The 19,955-nt window shown below is 35.4% G+C and overlaps 1 protein-coding gene across 2 annotated transcripts in view; it reads right to left on the bottom strand.

Moving 5' to 3' along the window:
* TTLL7 (tubulin tyrosine ligase like 7) overlaps window positions 1–19,955 on the bottom strand; it is a 122,925-nt gene that overhangs the window by 20,017 nt on the left and 82,953 nt on the right. For both annotated transcript variants that reach the window (XM_032296450.1, XM_032296451.1), the window contains exons 15-18: window positions 18,065–18,263; window positions 14,393–14,598; window positions 13,265–13,399; window positions 11,034–11,114 (exon numbers count right to left, since the gene is read on the bottom strand). In XM_032296450.1, coding sequence (XP_032152341.1) covers window positions 11,034–11,114; window positions 13,265–13,399; window positions 14,393–14,598; window positions 18,065–18,263 — 621 coding nt within the window. The remainder of the gene's footprint in view (window positions 1–11,033; window positions 11,115–13,264; window positions 13,400–14,392; window positions 14,599–18,064; window positions 18,264–19,955) is intronic.

The raw sequence follows: 19,955 nt of genomic DNA, 5'->3' as shown, positions 1-19,955 counted from the left end.
TGAGGGAAGGAAGGAAGGAAGGAAGGAAGGAAGGAAGGAAGGAAGGAAGGAAGGAAGGAAGGAAGGGAGGGAGGGAGGGAGGGAGGGAGGGAGGGAGAGAGGGAGGGAAGAAGGGAAGAGGAGAGGGAGGGGAGGGAAGGGAGGGAGGGACAGAGGGGGAAGAAAGAAGGAGAAGAAGAAGGAAGAAAGGAAGGAAGGACAGAAAGAAGGGAGGGAGGGAGGAAGGGAGGGAGGAAAGACCTAAAAAATTTGTAAACCCCAAAAACTGTTTTGTCTAACTCACATGTACTTGATACTTACGCAATGCAGGTATTTCCAACAAAGCAACAAAACAACAAAACAAAACACCAAATACTAATACTCTGATTTCTATTTATCAAAGTGGATTTTTCACTTTTTGTTTATCTAGCTATAATTATAGCAACTGCCTATAAAAATGAAAGTGAAAGATGAAAAGGGAAAAAGACTTTCAAACATAAAGACTAAATAAAGGCATTTCTCTCAACAGACACAAACATGAAGAAATGGAAGCAGATCAAAGAATGATTTGTTTCTCTTTAAAACAGCAATATTTAAAGAAATGATATTAGTTATCTCTGATCAAGGCAAATTTAGAATAAACATTTGTTTAAAAATAAATTTAGTAAAAAGTTTTCAAAGTGGTGTTTATAGCAGACTATGAACTACAGCTTCTCACGGGGAACTGTGTGAGCAGCAGCATTCCTCAGCTTCCTTTTCCAGCTTCCTGCACTGTGTGGGGGGGCAGTAATACAAATCCTACAGGAGGTCAGAGTGTGTCAGGGGAAGGGGCAGGGGATGAGGAGGGAAAATGCAATCTGTAGTAAAGTAGTTTGTTTAAAACCTCATGGAATGGCTCATTATTACAGGTAACGAGTGCTTCATTATAAACAGGGCTATTTTAAAACTTTTCACAATAATGCTGAAACATGAGTATCAAGGTATTAATATGAGTATCAAAGCCTTTTAGTTTTTACAATTTTAATTTAACCTGTTCGTTTAACTCTTTATGTTTTCTAGTGTAGAAAGCAGTGCTCATGACTAATGTGATAGAATAATCAACACTAGCTGTAAATGATAAATTTAAATCACTTTTCTTCTCAATTTTCCTTTCCACTTTCTATCAATATATTAATAAGTAATAATAGGCAAAAAGGCATAATGCAGAAAGAAAAAAATTAAAAAGTAGCCAAGATAACCCATATATTAGTATCAAAGATAAATATGAGTTAGATAAAATAACAAATTGAAAAGTGTTATTGATACTGGCAATTTTAACATTACCTTAAGTTCATCAGTTTTCACATTATATTATAAAATAATTATTCAACTTCAAAATGATAAAGGATTTGAGATCATGGAGTATTCATTCATTTCTTTTTAAATACCCTTCAAGGGCTACTAACAGGTATCAGCTGCCTGCTCTATGCCAAACACTGTGCTAGGTTACTTGCACAAGGTCTATCACTGTACCTGGATTACTTAGAGGAGATTTTTTTGGCCACTACTCTGTATATATTTTCTTCTTAATTTAGAAGAGATTTTAAAAGCATGTCAGTACCATATTCTAGCCCGTACATGACTAAAAGCAGCAACTTCAGAATGGGGCCAGGGAGTTAGGGATGGGGAATGCTTCTGCTCCATTCCTAATGTTTTCTTCAATATGGAGATGGAAAAATCTGCAAGCATCATGGCACCCCATCAGGCACCCCTGCTTAAGAAGCAATTTCCAAGATTTGTGAGACTGGCATGGTCTGGGCAACCTAGGCACATTCTCCTTCCTGTCCAGAGCAAACCACTGGGAACATGCATTCCTGTTTGTTTCTCTTTGCCTTCAGTTTTCAAGGAGCCTCCCCAAGATGACAAGTTTTGGTCCTGGGAGGCCCACTCCTGTAATTTGGAGGACTTGGAGCAACACAAAGGAAACAGGAACCCAAATTCTTCAGCTCTCCTGTAAGCCTTCACATAAGCTCTTTCCTCTGCCTGGTACAATCTTCTCCTATCTCTTCATCTGATAAACTTCTGTGTTTCACTTCAAACGCCACTTCTTAGGGAGACCTTAAGTTTGATACCTTAATGATGAGTTCTTCCTTTATTAGCAATCATCTTATTTTATTTTAATTTCCTGTTTAATTAATGGAGATTGTTATATACAAAAAGGGAGGTAATTGTGCCCATCTTGCTCATAAAGTTACCATGTCCCCAAGGCTTAAGACAAGGTCTATCATTTAATAGGTTCCTGTCTTAGTGAGTCATTCCTTGCAAGAAAGTAACACCTATATAGACAAGGTAAAAATCATTAAGAGAACTTACCATGTGCCAAGCACTTGTTCTAAGCACTTTTACATATATTAACTCATTTAATTCTCAAAACAAAAACATGAGTTAGAAACCATTGGTCCACAGTCCCTTTCCAAAACTCTCGAGGCTAGATTCCATAATCATACATATTATTATTTCTGCAGGAATAAAATGTAAATATTCAAACCAAGAGATAGACAAAATCAATACATAACTTCTGGTCAGGTCATTGTCACCAAATGAATTCAGGTGGGTTAGGTTTTGCTGCCTAGGGGTATGAAAATGTTCTTGGTTGTGAAAACATTTTCGATCCCTATTTTATGGACGAGAAAACTCAGGCTCAAAGCAGATAAGTAACTTGCCCAAGATTACCCAGTTCACTGAATCCAGACCTACCCTCTTAACCACATCCAGCACTGCCTCACAATTTGTTTCTTCCAGACGCCAGCCGCAAAAGCCTAGAAGAGAATCCCATTATCTCTTCTTAGATTCAGATTCATCTCTAGTCAAACAGTATTTGGGAAGAGGGTGGGATCACTGTGTACAAACAAGACTGCCTAGGCACCCCCTCCTTTATTGCCATAGAGTATGGAATAGTTTGCTTAGAAGGCTATACAGATGGGGAGACAATTACTGCACTTTTAGCAAAACACCAAATAATTTTAAGAAAGCACAGAGCAGGCAGGCAAGAAATCAGACTGGAATGAGATAAATTAGTGCCAGTTGTACTTGCGATGCTTTTTCTTTTTTGGATTTCTGCTGCTTTGGGGATTGAAGAAATTGGGTAGAAGATGAATAATTTGTGAAACTCAAAAATAAATGATCAGCAAGGTGCTCTTGTGTTTATCTGTGGGCTCAAGTGAGGCTAACTTATAGAATATAGGTATCCGTTTCCTTATATTATGACTTTTAAAAGCATCCCAATCCAACATTAAGCTCTCCAAGGAAAAAAATAAATGGGAGATTCAGTCAATGACAACATTAATAAAATGAAAAGATTTGTCTTTTCCATATGAAATATAGCACATTTGATGGCATAAAGCACATAGAAAAATTCATATTTTACAAGAGCATACAGATGTTGAATGACAAACTGCTCCATATGGCTGAACAGTTGGTCCTAAATTAAAATAATGGCATGAGGTAAAGGCGGTTTAGAAATAACATTAAAATCACTACATGCTGTACTAATGATGCATGCAGCAGCGATGGCTATAGGGTAAAGGCATCTTTGCTGATGCAAAACAAACAGCTCTGAACAGCATCTATGTCAGCCTGAATAAAACAAAGATGGAAAATAGTATCATCAAAATGCATGCAGAAACAGCTATGGTAGGTATTAAAAATAAGTTGCTATTTAGAGAACTAATACTTGATAAACAAGGATCTCTTAGTACCCTAAAATAAATGCAAATATAGTACAACCTTAATATCATTAGTTATTTCTCTTCATCCTCTATTCTTAGTTTATGCCTACATATCACATCAGAGAATATGCTTTTCAGCAAATATGGCATTCTTCACAGCCCACCAACATGGCTATATTTTCATACTTCATATATACTCCTCACAAACTATATAAAGCAACTGCATTCTTGGCAGAAAGCTAAATTATGCAAGTATCAAGTTACCACAACATGACATTAAATAAGATTAACTATTTCCATCTTTACCTGGTGAGGTTTCTTTTCAGCATTTAATTCCCATACTCTTGATCTTTACATTTTACATACATTAAGGAAAATTTGAAAGCAAATAATTTTTTTTATTTCCAAGAACACAAAAGAGGAAAGCATGTGGAAGACTTTGTGTGTATGTCATTCTACTCTTGGAGCTTTATAACAGGCTAATAAACAACCAATGCCTCAATTGTGGAACAGGAAAAGTAAGATACATATTTCAACAATGGTCTCTAAATGGAATTAAGATACTTAAATAAAGAGTCTTGTGCCTCCATACCGTGAATAGTGCCTGGGGCAGGACAGTCCCTCAATAAATATCTGTTGAATGCATGATTAAGTGAGCAAATAAATGATTGAGTAAACAACTCTCAAAATCCCTAACAGTGCCTAGGATATTATTTGTATAAATTGGCAACCAATAAATGTTTGTTAAATTAAAATGTATCACACACAGCCTTTGTGGTAGCCATGGAGATGTGCCATTTAAATTACCATTTTTCAAATAATGCAGTTAAGCTGATGGCTTCCCCATTTGGGATCCACTGCAATATTCAAGCCATGCTTATGCTCTCCCAAGATGGTTCCCAGCCAAGGACTAAGCATGGCTGGGATACAAATGAAGAGCTGTATCTGCTCACTGTGATCCCTCCAACAGGCAGTCTTTGTTTTGGGCCACCCATCATCCTGACCAAGACTTTCTCAGAGATCCACTAAAGTCCGAGGTTCTTCCTACCCAGTCCTCCTCTCTTGCATTTGTAAGTGTCAGACCTGCATTGTAGTCCCAAGGCTCTTCCTATCTACTTGAGCTCTCTCTCCCCTTTATCTTTCTTGGGTATTTTCCATTAAAAAAAAAAAAAATCTTTCACTCTTAATTCCATCTTAGTGTCTGCCTCCCAGAAGATTAAGCTGGTAAAGCTTTTTAATGATTATTGACTGACATCACAGCCAAAAGAAGGATAGATCTGATTAGTATGCATCTAATGTATATTAGTTATGTCCTTAGCTTTCTAAACAGATATATTTTTCTAATACCTAATTCAGCATTCCACAGCTGACCTGCATTTCCAGGTTTCTTTTAGTTTCTTGGATGCAGTTTCTAGCTTTATAAGACAATAGCACAAGTTTCTAACTGATAGTCAAATAAATGATCAATATGTTATAGGCGAACAGACAATTTTTTTACATTATTTCTATATACTCTATACAAAAGGAAACCCCATATGAAGAATTCTTACTAAAATAAAATGCATCAGAGAATCAGTCTGACATGGGGAACCTTAGTAGAAAAAAAAAATTCAGCCTGCATTTTACCCCTTCTAAGGCTAGAGTACATTCTCTTATGATGTCTCGCTTCATCACAAGGGCCCTTCAGTAATTAATGTTGTAAGCCTCAGAGAAGTTCTGAGAAGTCACCTGTCCAAGATAAAGGGCATAGGCAATACTGAACTCAAGTCCATACTGCTTCATGATATGTCCACTACGATGTCATGTAATGAAAAGAGGTCTAGTAACTCTATTACATGCTTTTGCCTCTCTAATTTCACCATATAAAGCATTTTTTCAATGCAGTTTGACTCATTATTAGCTCTTGTATTGTCAGGAAAAAAATATTTCAGTCATTCACTGTCTGGTAACTTTACCTCTGAGTTTATCTGAAATAAACTTATGGAAGGGAAGAGGTAGAGAAAAAAAATTGCATATTAAATACATGTATATAAATAAATCAGCTAAACACATTTAAATTTGTTCCAATGTTTATTTTCAAAATTACCTCTATAATTTTCTCTTATTCTTGTCAGATGAATTCTAAGTATTTCACATAATTAATTCCAATGGTACTTATTTAGTAAAAAACTGTTTTGTTTTGTTTTGTTTTAAATCCCAATGAGAATCTGTTTACATTAGAGGTCAATACCTCATCCTGGCTGGTTTGCATTGCTGGCTGTCTTGATGATTTGTATTCATGATGTGTATATATATTATGCTTCTTTTTGTGAATACAGATAAAAGAACCTATAAATTTTGTCAGGGTTAACTTTATAAAAATGGAAAGTTTTACAAAACTTTATATTAAAGTTTTAATATAAAGCTCCTTATATTAAATAGTTATTCATGGGTAAGGAGTCTTAAATTACCTGAGTAAAAGGAAGAATGTCATCACAGAAGGATTGCTGCTGAAAGCTATCCTCTGCTTCTTTTCCCAAACATGCCTCATCTTTCACTATATATCTGAGAAATTTGAGTCTGTTTTGGGAAGGCCTCTTAAAGAACAAAATTGTTGAAGGAAGAAAAGAAGCCACAAGAATCATGAGGATAGCAAGAAAAATTGGTACAAGCAAGTTGCACATGTTTAAGACCTGGGCTTCCACTTCTTTTCACAGCCTGGGAGTAGCATTCCTCAGCGACTTTCAGGTCTTCATAAAATTGAGCATCTTTGCAAGATAAACTTGCTCTGGTTAAAATCAGCCCTTTCTGTTCTTTTAAGAGCCAAAATTCAAGATATGCATTTTTCTGCCAAAAACAGAATTGTCTATTAAATTATCTATGTAGAACAATGACAGTAAATGTTTGGGTAGTGTAAACTGTGGGACATTAACAAGCTTTTATTGAAAATGGGACACATCGTTACTTTCTGCAAGCACAAAGGAAACACAATACTTTGATTTATACCAAAAGGAAGAAACAACAAAGAAGCTCAAAAAAAAAAGGGTAGCGGAGTATAAAAGTTGTAATGAAGCTCCTCCCCCTCACATTAGTGCTTCCACTCCTCAACATAACAGGGTATGATTAATACTTAAAGGTGGTTGTACATCTGAGAACTGGAAGAAAAGATTACATAAAAATAGTTCACTCCAAATATTCTTGGAGTAAATCAGTATCAAAGAAGTAGATATATTGGTATATGCACTCAATAGTAAATTTATAAACAAGCATTTATTTTTCCTCTACATGTAGAAAGTCAATTGAACATAGCAACCCTAAAACATATGAAATTAATTGTTTCTTCCAATTCGCAAATATTATTATTCACACATATCATTTAATCATCCCATCAATGTTTATCAGACCCTTTCACATCACATGCAAAAAACAGAACAGCACTGTCTTATTATTGCTGTTCAAATAAACATATCACTAGCAAGTAAGGAAAGAAGGGCACAGAAAGAAGCAGCTAGCTTGCTATTGAGTCTAGAATTCAAAGAGTCTAGAATGGAATCAACAAAAATTGATAGAAAGCCTCCTGCAGGTAACTAAAAAATGAGACCTGCCTCTGGCTTTTTAGAGGGTTGGAAAAAAAAAAATCCATAGATTTCTCAAGGGAGATCATAAGATAACTGAGTACAAAGTGCCATGAAGAATTCAAGCAGGGAAAGATATCTGGTTGCAGGGGGCTCTAGATGCTTTGTGAAGGAGATGGCACTGGACCTTGAAAAAATGTGGTGTGAGATTGTAAAGAAGGGATTCTAGGCAGCAAGCACAGCCGAAGCAAGGTCCTGGGGTCAGGGAGAGACGCTATCAGCTTCTTTCCTTTATTTCTACCTCAACCACAACAAACTCACAGCACCATTACTTCACATGCCCTTTCCACAGAGATACCTTACCACTGTGATGAATGCTCATATACATAAATCTTTTGTATATTCAGGCAATTATTCTGTAGGATGGAATGCTGGAAGTGGTTTTGCTGACTCATAAGGTTATGAACATATGTAATTTTAATAAAGACTACAAATTATTTTCTTAAAGACTTATACCAATGTACTCTCTCTCTAATAGTATAGCAAAGGCCCTTTTATCCATGCTATTTCCATCACTGGATATCACGTGTCTTATTAAGTTTTGCACATATGATGGTTTTTACTTGCTTTTTCTTCTTCATTACTAAGCCCAAGGATCTATTTACATGTTAAATGGCTATCTGAAATCCATAAGTTGTCTTTTCATGGCTATTCTTATTTGCTTTGCCATTTTGTTTGTCAATATTTATAGGCAAGTTTCTTTTGCTGACTGATTTGTAGTAGGTACTGGTTCGTTAGTGTTACTTTTCATTTTATGTGCTACACTTAACAGTCTTCCTCAAACTCCTCTATGCTCCCCCAGATGCCCTGACAATTTCTGCCTTTTAAGATACCTGTTACATTTCATAAGATTTTATGTAATCAAATATGTTGATGTTTTCCTTTAAACCTTCTAGGTTTTAGGTACTTTCTTAAGATATTTTCCTACTCTAAGATTATAAACTTATCTTTACGTATTTTTTTAAATCTTTAATATTTTCTTTTTTACATAGGAAACTGCAATCTATATGAAGTTTGTTTTTATATGGTGAGAATTAAGACTCCGACTTAATTTTCTTACGAATAGATAACTGTTTCAGCACCATTTAGTGGTAAAATCATCTTTTTTCTACTGGCATTTGAAATGCCACATATATCCTGTATTATTAATATCTTACTCTCTGTTTTGTTTTAATTAGCAACTTACCTACACTTCTCTCTCTTCTAGATCACAAAAATTATATGGACTTAAGGAAATTCAGGGTTCCAATTCTAATAAAAAGTCCTTATCTTAATTAATCAAAGCCAAAGTCAGTGACTTGGAAACACATATTCAGGGCTTCCCTTGTGTTTTGCAATCTGCCTCTGTTGCTAGCTTTGCTATACCCTCATCAACAGTGCACTCTACGTGGCACATGGCAGGACACTAAGTAGATATTTGTTGAACCAGTTAATGTGCAACAGTGAGTTCAGCTTACTCAGATAAAAGTATATAATTTAACAGTCAGCATGTAATCAGCATCAGGTTTCAGCTTATTCATGATAATTCCTAGAAAGGGCAAATGGTAGTTTGTATTACTGAAGGAATACAACTTCACCCTGCTACTAAAATAGCCTATCTCCCAGAAAACAATGTTACAGTGCAGTTGTTGGGCCCTTCATGGTGTTGACCACTCTACTCTCCCACTCTCCAAGACGGCTACTATGTACCTTATACTGTCTCCCCAAATCTCCGGAACCCTCCCCACCAGAAGAAAGCTTTCCCATCTTCCCACCACATTCCCATGTACCTCCCTTCCCTCCTGTTAGAAGAAATGTTCTTGATTAGGACAACCCTCCCACTCTCACAGCTTACTTACTCAAGACTTTTTCATCACCTCTTTCCTGCGCCATTCCTCTCTTCTAAATCATTACCATCATACAAACTGTAAATATTTTTATCTTAAAAAAAAAAAATCCTTCTTGTTGGCCCACATCCCTTTCCATCTACCACCACCACATTCCCCTTTCCCCTCTATAGCAAAATTCCTTGAAACAGTGCCTGTAGTAGCTGTGGTGTTTTGCTCTCCACTCTTCTTCTCTTGTACATAATCCAAGCTTTACTCCCCACCGCCCCTCTAGATTTATGATTGGGGTCTTCACTAACATCCACATTGCCAAAAATTATAGTCGGTTCTTACTGCTCAGCTTACAGCCTCTGTCAGCAACATGTGACACAACTGATTACTCTGTCCTTAAAATAATTTCTTTACTTGGCTTCAAGGACACCCAATTCTCATGTTTTTTTCACGTATTACTGGCTGCTCCTTCTCAGTCCCCTTTGATGGATTCTCCCCATCTCTCTGATTTCTACATGTAGGAGTGGCCTAGGACTCAGTCCTTGAAACTCTAGGTAATATCTAGTCAACACCTTAAATATCTTGGAGACTCCTAAATTTGTGTTCACCATACACCATCAGCCCTAAACTCAAAACTCATACTATACACTAAACATTTTCACTTGGATGTCCAATCAATATATCAACATCAACATGGTCAAAATCAAAATAAAATGAAACAACACAAACAGCAAAACCCTCCCCCTCTTTCTCCAGCCTCCATCCATTCAGCTGCCACCCTAGCCAGGCACCCATTAGCTCTTGTCTCAGTTACCCTAAAAACCTTCTAGCTGGTCCCTACTTCTATTCTGCAAAAATCCCTCTCCCCTAGTTCTATTCTTCACAAGTAGTTCTCATGATTCCCTTAAATTATAACAGGCTATGTAACTTCTCTACTCAAAATTTCCAGTGGTTACTCATCAATTGGAATAAATTTCAGTATCTTTCCACAGCCTATAAAGTTGTGAACTAAGACCTCCCTATCTGTCCAACCTTATCTTTTACCAAGACTCCATCACTCACTCTTTTCCAGCTAAGACAGACTATCCTACAAATACATAAATAAAATGGTGCCTTGCTCTGCTTCATATACACATCAAACTAATTTCTACCTCAGGTTCTCTGAATTTGTTCCTCCCTCTGCTTGAAACATTGTCTCTGTAGATATCTGTATAGCATGATTCTCATTTAAGTCTCTGCTCAAATACTACCTTCTCTCTATTTTTTATCTCAGTGTATTTTTCTTCACAGTACTTAATACAGTCATCCTTCTGCACCTATGGAGATTGGTTTCCAACCCCAGATAGCAAAATCCATGGATATTCAAGTCCATGATATAAAATGACGTCATGTTTGCGTATAACCTATGTACATCCTCCTGTATACTTTAAATCGTCTATAGATTACTTATAATTACTTATAATGTCTAATACAATATAAATGCTATGTAAATACTTGTTATACTGTTGTATTGTTTAGGAATAATGACAAGAGAAAAAAAGTCTATACATTGTCAGTACCAGACACAGCCATCCTTTTTCTTTCCAAACATGTTCAACCCCTGGTTGGTTGCATCCATGGATGTGAAACCCACAGACACAGAAGGCTGACTGTACTACCTTACATTCTATTACATATTTATTATCAGACACCTTAACTAGAATGTAAGTTCTATGAAAGCATGGATTTTAAAAAGTTCACTGTTGTATCCTCAGAACCTAGAAGAGTGCCTGACACATGATAGGTACTTAGTAAGTATTTGTTGAAGAAATGAGTAAACAAATGAGCAAATATAAAGTTTGTCTATGAATGTGGCTTAATGATCCTAGCTTAATACATAATCCAAGAGGAAAAAACTGTTTTTAAGCATTACTCACTTTTCGTTGTTTTACAGAGTCCAATTTTATGAGCCAATATGAAGCCACTTTGGTTTTATGATACTTCCAGTTATCGATGATCTGTTTGGGGGGACAGACATTAATAAATTTTATCTAGAATGGTCATCAAAAGAAATAATAAGTAAATAAACAGGTTAAAACCCATTTTTAAATTAATTTGTGTAAAAGCACTATAATGTTACTTGCAACAAATAATGCCGGCTTTCATAAAAAGATGTGCAAAGATTTCAAATACAAATTAAAGAACCCATCTACATCCAAAGTTTTCTATTCTAGTTGTATTAAGAATACAATATCTGTGGCTTACACCTGTAATCCCAGCATTTTGGGAGGCCGAGGCAGCCAAATCACTTGAGGCCAGGAGTTCAAGACCAGCCTGGCAAATATGGCAAAACCCCGTCTCTACTAAAAATATAAAAATTAGCTGAGTGTGGTGGTGCATGCTTGTAATCCAAGCTATTTGGATGGCTGAGGCATGAAAATCACTTGAATCCAGGAGGTAGAGGTTGCAGTGAGCCAAGATTATACCACTGCACTCCAGCCTGGGGCAGCAGAGTGAGGCTCTGTCTCAAAAACAAAAACAAAAAATCTCTAATGAATGAAAGTCAAATGTCTCTAGGGCACATGAGATTTGGGAAGAAATCCAAGACATAGATTTTTCATTTTTATTTTAGAGGCTGATTTATGACATCACTCATAGTAATAAAATATTGAATAATACATTAGAAGGCACCTATATAAAATGAGGATTCTGCAACTTTGTTTTGGTTTTTCTGCAAGTCTGTAAAAGTTCTGAATATACAGTCTTGTAATATATACTGTAGCAAACAGATTAAAATATTTACCACATATAGTGAATATACAGTAAACAATTTGGTGTCTGACATAATTATTAACTATATTTTATTAATTATATAAGCCTATATACATTCTTTATAGAACAATCACGATAGTCACAAATATTAGTTTTACTCTCTGATAGTTTAACTTTCTTCTACTTTATTCAAAAAGATGGGATATAACTAATATCTCTAAGAAATACATAAAATAAAGTGGTACAAAGTCATTGGCTATATGTAGAAAATAACTTTATCAAATAAGATAACATAGGTAAATAAAAGCACATCTAGCATAATACTTTACACCCAATGTTTTCTTTCATTTCCTTTGATGTAACTTAAGTAGCAGCTAGCTTGCAAACAAGTTACCATTTTCACTTTTTAAAAATATATATAACACAAAATGTATAATATTTGGGGGCTTTGCCTATGACTGTGTCATCACTACATAATATAAATTGCAGTCATGGGTATTTTTCAGCAAGAAAGTCTCTTTTGTGTTTGTTTTTTGCTGTTGTTGTTGTTTCTACAGGCTTACTTTAGTACAGGTCTAAAGTATATGCAAAAAACAAAAAGGCCAAGGGCATGGCTGTGGCTTTTATCCCATAACTGGCCACTAGATGGTGCATCTCCCCTAGAAAAAAAAATTTTATATATATATATGTGCATATGCATGTCCCCCAAAAAACAAGGTTCTATTATCTAAGAATGAAAAGGATGTTTGAATGAAGAAATGTAACCTCAGGCAAAGAAATGCTTTCACCAAAAATAACTGCAATAACTTGGACCTTCTTTCTAAATTAAGTCAATGATCTTAATGTGAATTTTAGGACCCTTTACCATTTTAGAATGTTCCACTTGGTGGTGCACATGTGTGTGTAATGAGAAAAACACACAATTCCGCATAAGTCATTTCAAAATCTGACCCCAAAAATGTGACATCTGAAGTGTCACACTCAACTATTCTTGACATTTTATTTCAAGGCCCCATGCTTTTCATCATACTCCATTCCATATTAGTTCATTCTAAGTCTTTATAGAAGCAGGTTTAACATGATATTTGCTTAATCATTAAGAACAATAATTATTTAACACTAATTATTCTCACTTAATGAAGCAGATTTATCACTGAAACAGCACTACATACTACAAGATATTTTATACCAATGATTATAATCTGATCTCACTGTTCATGAGTTGTAATAATTAAAATAAACCCTTGTATTTTCTAAAGCTAGTAGAAGTTGAAAAGAACATCAATTAAATTTACTATGTCATTGAGCATAATGCCTTCATAAAATAAATTTTAATATTTTAAGAAGAATAAAAAGGTACCAGCTCCTTGGCATTTTAGATACATCAGATACTCACATCTTCTATCAGAAGTTCTGATTCTGCATCTGACTTTCCTGGAAACCGGATCTTCATGTCCTTGAGAACAAATAAGGTCTGACTTGTTAGATCATCTTCTTGTTCTTTTGTTTTCAGTTGCCGCAAAGACTCACTCTTAAATTTGAAAGAATACAGATATTTGGAGGGGGTCTTATTTCATTGTGCCAGTATAATCTGAAAGATATTTCTAGGTAAAAATGATGCACTTTTAATCGAAAACAATAACAATGAAAAAGGAAGAAAATTTTCTTTTACACTTGTGAATTCTCTGGATTAAATGGATACAAATCCCAAGAGTGTCTTTCACACTTCCACAAGTTTATACTTATTTAGCTCAAAGTACTAAAATAAGAATATAAATACTTAAAAGGGACTTCCTGGTCAGTCTCATTTGCTACATATACCTTAAGCAGTTTTTGTTGATTAGAAAAAAAAATTCATTGTTATCAAGTGAAATTAATTCACTTATATTTCCTGACTTCCCTTTGGAAACATAATCCATATTAAATAAACAAATTAACTAAATCCCTAGTCTGTGTGAAGGTAATTAGAGCTATCTGAGCATCTAAAAGTCAGCCTTCTTACAAATTACATTCACTACTTTCTGCGTACCAAATCTCTGGGACTCATGCGAACAATGGAATACTATATGTTAATTTAATATACAGAACACATTATAAATAGCATTATACTTAAGTGCTCTAAGGAGAATTTATCATTTTTTAACCTATTAATCAACTGTCACATTAAGTAAAATTTTCCAAATTTTCTCAAATTTAAAGATAGGCTGCACAATATACTGCAAAACCACACATTTACTCAGGAAATTTTCAATAATGTTATCCTACTATATCAGCAAATGGAAAATAAAATAACACTATCCTTAGTGTTCATCTTTGAGTTATGTGATAAAGTCTGAACCTTTTAAAAGTCATACTAAATTGTAAACTAAGAAAGGTGAACAATCCAAATTCCAAGAGGTCATGAGTTGAATTATGGAAAGGATCTGAGGTTCACTCTGTCCTCCTCTCAGCTGATCCCCTTTGCCACCTAGATTCTGAATACAGAGCTCCCTGTAGTCTTAAAAGAGCAAAACAGATGACCTACCACTTGCGAGTTGGTAGAGCAGGCATCATGACTGTGAGGCAGATGCCTCATGCAGGAGGAAGCACGGTTTAAAGAATGTGACCGAGATGCAGAAGTTGGCCGTGACACAGATATCACTTGTTGAGCAGAAAATGGGCGGGTGTCCCCACTGGAAGGTGACTGAGCAGAGATGGACCGAGGGCAACTGACTGAACGCCTTATGGAGCCTATCAGAGATGGAGAAGAAGGATACTACAGTAGCAGTATTAATACAAGTTTTTCACTATATTCAGTTTATATAAACTAAAGATTAGAGCAGCTGGTAGCGGAGCAGCAATAAACGTCAAAGCGTAGGCATCATCTTGAGAATATGAGTTTGGAATAAATTTTCCAACAACAGTGAACTTGTTGCAGAAGAACCCTTGTGATGTATAAAAAATGGCTCTTGTGGGAATAATACTATAAACAATCCTTCAACATTTTATCCTCGAAACATGAGATTAATGAACCAGAAGAAAGGAAAATTAACATTTATGGAGCACCTTCTATAAGCCAAGCATTGTGCTAGGTACTACATTTTTATCTTAGTCCTCATGGAAACCCTCTGAAGTAGGTATCTCCATTGCCCAGAGGCTCAGAGAAAGAACTTTTTCAAGGTCATACAGCAAGAAAGTGGTCAAGCTCAGGTTTCAATCCTGACCCTATCTAATCCCAGTGTCTTCCCTTTTTCTATAATACCATGAGGCTATCCACTATCCCTTGGGATTTGACTGGTCACTTATAAGTCTGTGTATAGGTTTGAGATTGACTAATTTACATGAAGATTCATAGAGAGGGTTGTAAAGGAGTATAGAGAGTGGGCAGGCTAAATAGGTAAGTTACAGAATTTAGAACCCATGAAAAAAAAATAAAAGAAAAATATACGGATTATCCTAATGCAGTTTAAATACAGAATCTGTTATTATAAATAGTACTGAGCAGAGAGTATTCTAATTCACAAGAGTAAAGAATTTCTTTTAAGTAGGTTAAATTCCAGTAGTAAAAGACTTAAGTGAAGGAAAAAACATATGGATCCAAAGGGTTGTTATCAGAACAAGTATCTAGGGGAAACCATAAAATATCTTCCCGAATGCATAATAAGAACATCAAAGAAAGAAAACCAACTGTTCTAGATAAATTTTTACTCCTGACACAGGGAAATAGATCACCACTCAATACTGTCAATATTTTTATCTTTTTTCAGCTCATATGGTCTATACATCCTCTGTTGTATATTCTTTCTCTGCTTGGGGAGTATATCTTCATTAATTAAATAATGTAGTAAAACTCACATGAAGTCAGGTTGAATACCCAAATATTTCTCTTCATTAGCTGTTGAAAAAAATTTAAACCTTTATAAGGGAATAGATAAAAACCTTATATTTAGAGATGTACTTCCAAATTAAATTTGAGAGAGTACAAAAAGGTATGCTCATTAAAGCTATAAAATATTTTTTTAAACCCTTCTCTTTGTTCCAACATTAACTTCCTTCTTAACCTGAAACTCTCGCCACTTTTCAAAAGGACACTGTTTCTGTGTTTCTAGAGAAGGGGAGAAGGGCCATGTGAGGAACACACCACTGGTCAATTTTTTTTTTTATAAAAAATTGCACATATTTAATGTGCACCAAGATCAAACTTAAACTAAGAAAATACCCAAGGCATGTGCTAGTAACTGCACTGTAGTCCTACTACCTTTGAGGACTTATGGTAATGGTTTGGTTGTATATAACCTGATCGCTGGGCAGAAGGAAAATCTCCTTTTCTTGAATCATCACAGGTTTCTTTTTTTTCCTACACATGCTAGAAATTCAGACAGAATAACTAAGTAGCTAGACATGCCAATGATGTTTGAGTAGATTCACAAAAAAATCATTGCAACTTGCATATCCTCTGAAGCTGCAACAAGCTGGAATTTTTCAAACTATCTACAAGAGAAAGTGTTACACATAATCTGGATTTTGTCCTTGATCATCAGCATCACTCTGGAGACAAAACTCAAGTAGGATTTGTGGCTAAAATGCTTCTTAGTAAGATTAAAGAAAGAATATAAAACAAAGTGAAAGACTTGTTGCAATTCCTCTTGAATATAAAAAGAAAATATAACTAATAAAAAAGATATTTATTAAATTAGGCTAGATTTAAAATGAAAATTCACACTTAAAAAACATTTTAAAAATCTGTATATTTTAGTGCACTATTGCCTGGTCTCAATTTGTTAACCTATTGGTCTGAGAAAAAAGAACAATCTCAGCGCTATAGGAATGTTAGCAAATTTTTCTCCAACCTGTCCTCATCCCCGATCAGTTCATGCCATTAGGGAGGTACACACCAGCTGATAGGAAAGGGAATTAAAACTGACCAAATTTGGGAGTAAAAATGTCAGCTTCTAAAACCAACACAGAGGCATACTTACACAAAGACACACTGGAAGTATTTAAGGAATCCTTAAGAAAAAAAGAAGCAAGTGATAAAATAGCTTACAAACTGTGTAATTGGTGCTCAACAAACATTTCTTAAATGCATGAGTAAATAAATAAATGAAACAGAACACAATACATCAATTCCGCTCCAAAGACAGAAACCATGAAAGATATGAAGTAGTAGCATATTTATTTAGAGAATAATGTGTAAACAAAGACCATTCCTCTAAAAGCTTCATCTGTCGGTTCTTTATTCTTCATGCATTTTGCCATAACTGTTTAAGACTAGTTTTAAAATAACCACGTTATCAGGGAAGTTAACATATTAAATACATTGCTGAGGGTCAACAAGGGCTCACAACTGTGTTCACTGCATTATTGAACTGGTTCCTTTAATGGAACCCTAGGACAGTGGAGCACAAGGCAAATAGAGATATGAAAGACAAGGGTTCAGAAGTCTTGGATTGGAGGCAGCATCAAGAAGGGGTTTTCCAGTTGAATCTAGGCAAACAGCAATCCCACACTGGACATTTGGGGATGAAAGAAAACTCACAGACAAAATATTGCACATTTGGAACTGATGAATAAATTAAAGATGAGACAAAGAAAGACACAGAGAATGTAAAAAGAAATACAGGTAGAAGGAGAGAAAAGAAAGCAGGAAAGGAAGGAGATGGAGCAGCTGGTTGACTGCTCTCCTAAGTACTTCCTACACATCATAAGCCCTGACTTAAGTGTTCACCTGTGATGAAAATGGGAGGGAACAAAAGTTCAACTATTTCACAATTATGTGACTTATAGAACCATTCAAGTAAAATGCCTAGCAAGACACGTACTTATATATATAAAAGTGACAGTATAAAACAAAGTGGGTGAAAAAAGTAGAGAGGTAGAAATTAAATGAGAGAGAATATATTGGCTTAAAAGACATGTAATCATCAGATTAACCATGAGGCACATTTTACAAAACCCAGGCAAAAATCTGGCACCTAACAAAAATGATGAAATATAGAAGAATAGATTCTTAATTCAGCCCTTTCGTTTTCTATTTGCAGATCTTCAAAGGGATTAAGGGATGTGCCTGAGTCTGTTTAGGGAAAGGAAGTAAGATGGAATCCAGGTCTTCTCACACACAGCAGGGTTCATTTGGCCCAAGGACCTTTTATTGAGTTTAATAATTTCAGTTTCATAATTCTTGATATAACATCTAAATTAGAAGAAATTGACTTACTGGGTTGCTGAATTAATTTGTAGTGGTTGGAGGGTTTAAGATTATATGTAACTTGCTTTTCTCTTTTCTTATTTTGGTACTCTTCTTTTTCATTTTCGTCAGATTCTGAAGAGCCGCTGTTACTATCATAACTGCTGTCACTGCTGCAGTACTTCTGTCTTTTCATTATCTCAGTACTCTCAGGCATAGAACACAGAGGCTAAAAAGAGGGGTATGTGTTATTTTTTTAAGAATTCTTTAAAAAGGCTTATTCATATGATTAGTTACTATTTCTAATTTCCCCCTTATGCTTGCTGCTTTTTACTGAAGTTGAGAATCTCCCCAAATGCTCCTGCTGCCATGCTGCTTAACCTACAGTGCTATGCATTGATTGTTCTGTTTCTGCAAAATATTATTTCTTAAATGACATAGTCATGATGAGGAATGTGCTGTTCCTACATGATTGGAATAAAGGGTCGGAGTATCTGTAAACAAAGAATAACAAAATAAAGGGAAAATATTTGAGATAAAAATATAAAAATCAGAAACATAATCAGCTTTTCTTCATTCCATAACAGAAATTACTCATCAAGACTCAGAGATACACCTTTGCCATATCATTAACATTCAGAGTCACTCAATAAATGTGTGCAAGCGCATCTGTGGGGCCAGGGTGGGGGGGAGGGGAAAGAGGGGCAAGAAGGATAAAGAGAGTAAGAAGGAAGGAGCCAGAGAAACCACTTTATAAATAAGGCCACATACCAAAACATTGCCTGTTAGCCTATCCACTCAGATAATGTGCTGCAAGAAATTAGGTATCCCTTACATGACTAACTGGCTGTGGATATTTATAAAAATAAAATTTGTAGTTAATTTAGTTAATCGTCCACTTCCTAAACTGGTCAGGAACAACTGATGTCTTTTCTCAGAGTATTCCTAACTCTGACATATAGGTTCTCGCCATAATAGGCTGACAAAACTTCTCACTGCCCATGCTACATTTTAAAAATTAATAATATAATATGAAGGTCAGTATGGCTAAATTTTCATGGAGGAAGGACAAATTCCTCTAAGATAGAAGGGAAAATCTGTAAAGATTGAAAATGCCATGCTGTCATGTGCCACTATCCCTATTAGAATCACTTGTTTCTAGTCCTCCCAATCAATGTGTTTCCAATGATGCCAGCTGAAGGAATGGAAGAAAAGGGACATGGGACAGCTTCACTTCAGAAAGAATGTGCATAACCAAGAACAAGACAGTTTTATAACTCAGTCATTTTAAGAAACTATTTATTACACACACCATATTCCTCCTATTCCTGACGGGAGAGGTTCCTTCAGTTGTATACTAGTTGCTTGTTCTCTGTTAAATCAAACAAAAAATGTTTTGATGTTAGCATACACTATAATGAAATCCTTGGAGAGCATGGGATTTCACTGAAAGTAGGTATACCCTCTAGTGTAACAGTGCAGAATAAAAGATAAAGAGAGAAATAGCATTTCATGAAGTACCTGGAATACACAGTAAGCCAAAAAACATCATCTTCTTAAATTTATAGCCTTTGCAAAGGATGAAAAATAACCAAAGCAGCAAAGTAGTTTAATTCAGTAAGGTACCAACTTGCATTTAAAAGTATGTGCTCCTTCTGATGGTCTAATATTTACTAAGTACTGACAATGTTCAAAGAGATATGCATAAAAACATTTACCAGTAACATAATCATCAAACATTTTGACAGTCTTAAGGAACATGAATTCTAGAGGAAAGTTGTTTCCTCAGAAGTTTAGCATACCCAGAAGAAACAGTGGCATAATCAGGCTTGCTAGTAGTGCCTTCCTTCATGTAGCAAACAGCTTTAAGTTTTCTTAAAGAGCCTGACTACATAATGAGTTATTCGACCCTATAAAGTAT

This window comes from Sapajus apella, unplaced genomic scaffold (genome assembly GCF_009761245.1).
Source record: "Sapajus apella isolate SASKATOON/1434 unplaced genomic scaffold, GSC_monkey_1.0 scaffold36, whole genome shotgun sequence".
Classification (NCBI taxonomy): Eukaryota; Metazoa; Chordata; class Mammalia; order Primates; family Cebidae; genus Sapajus; species Sapajus apella.
The sequence above is the reverse complement of the archived record's forward strand: the minus strand, read 5'-3'. Positions and strand labels throughout refer to the sequence as shown.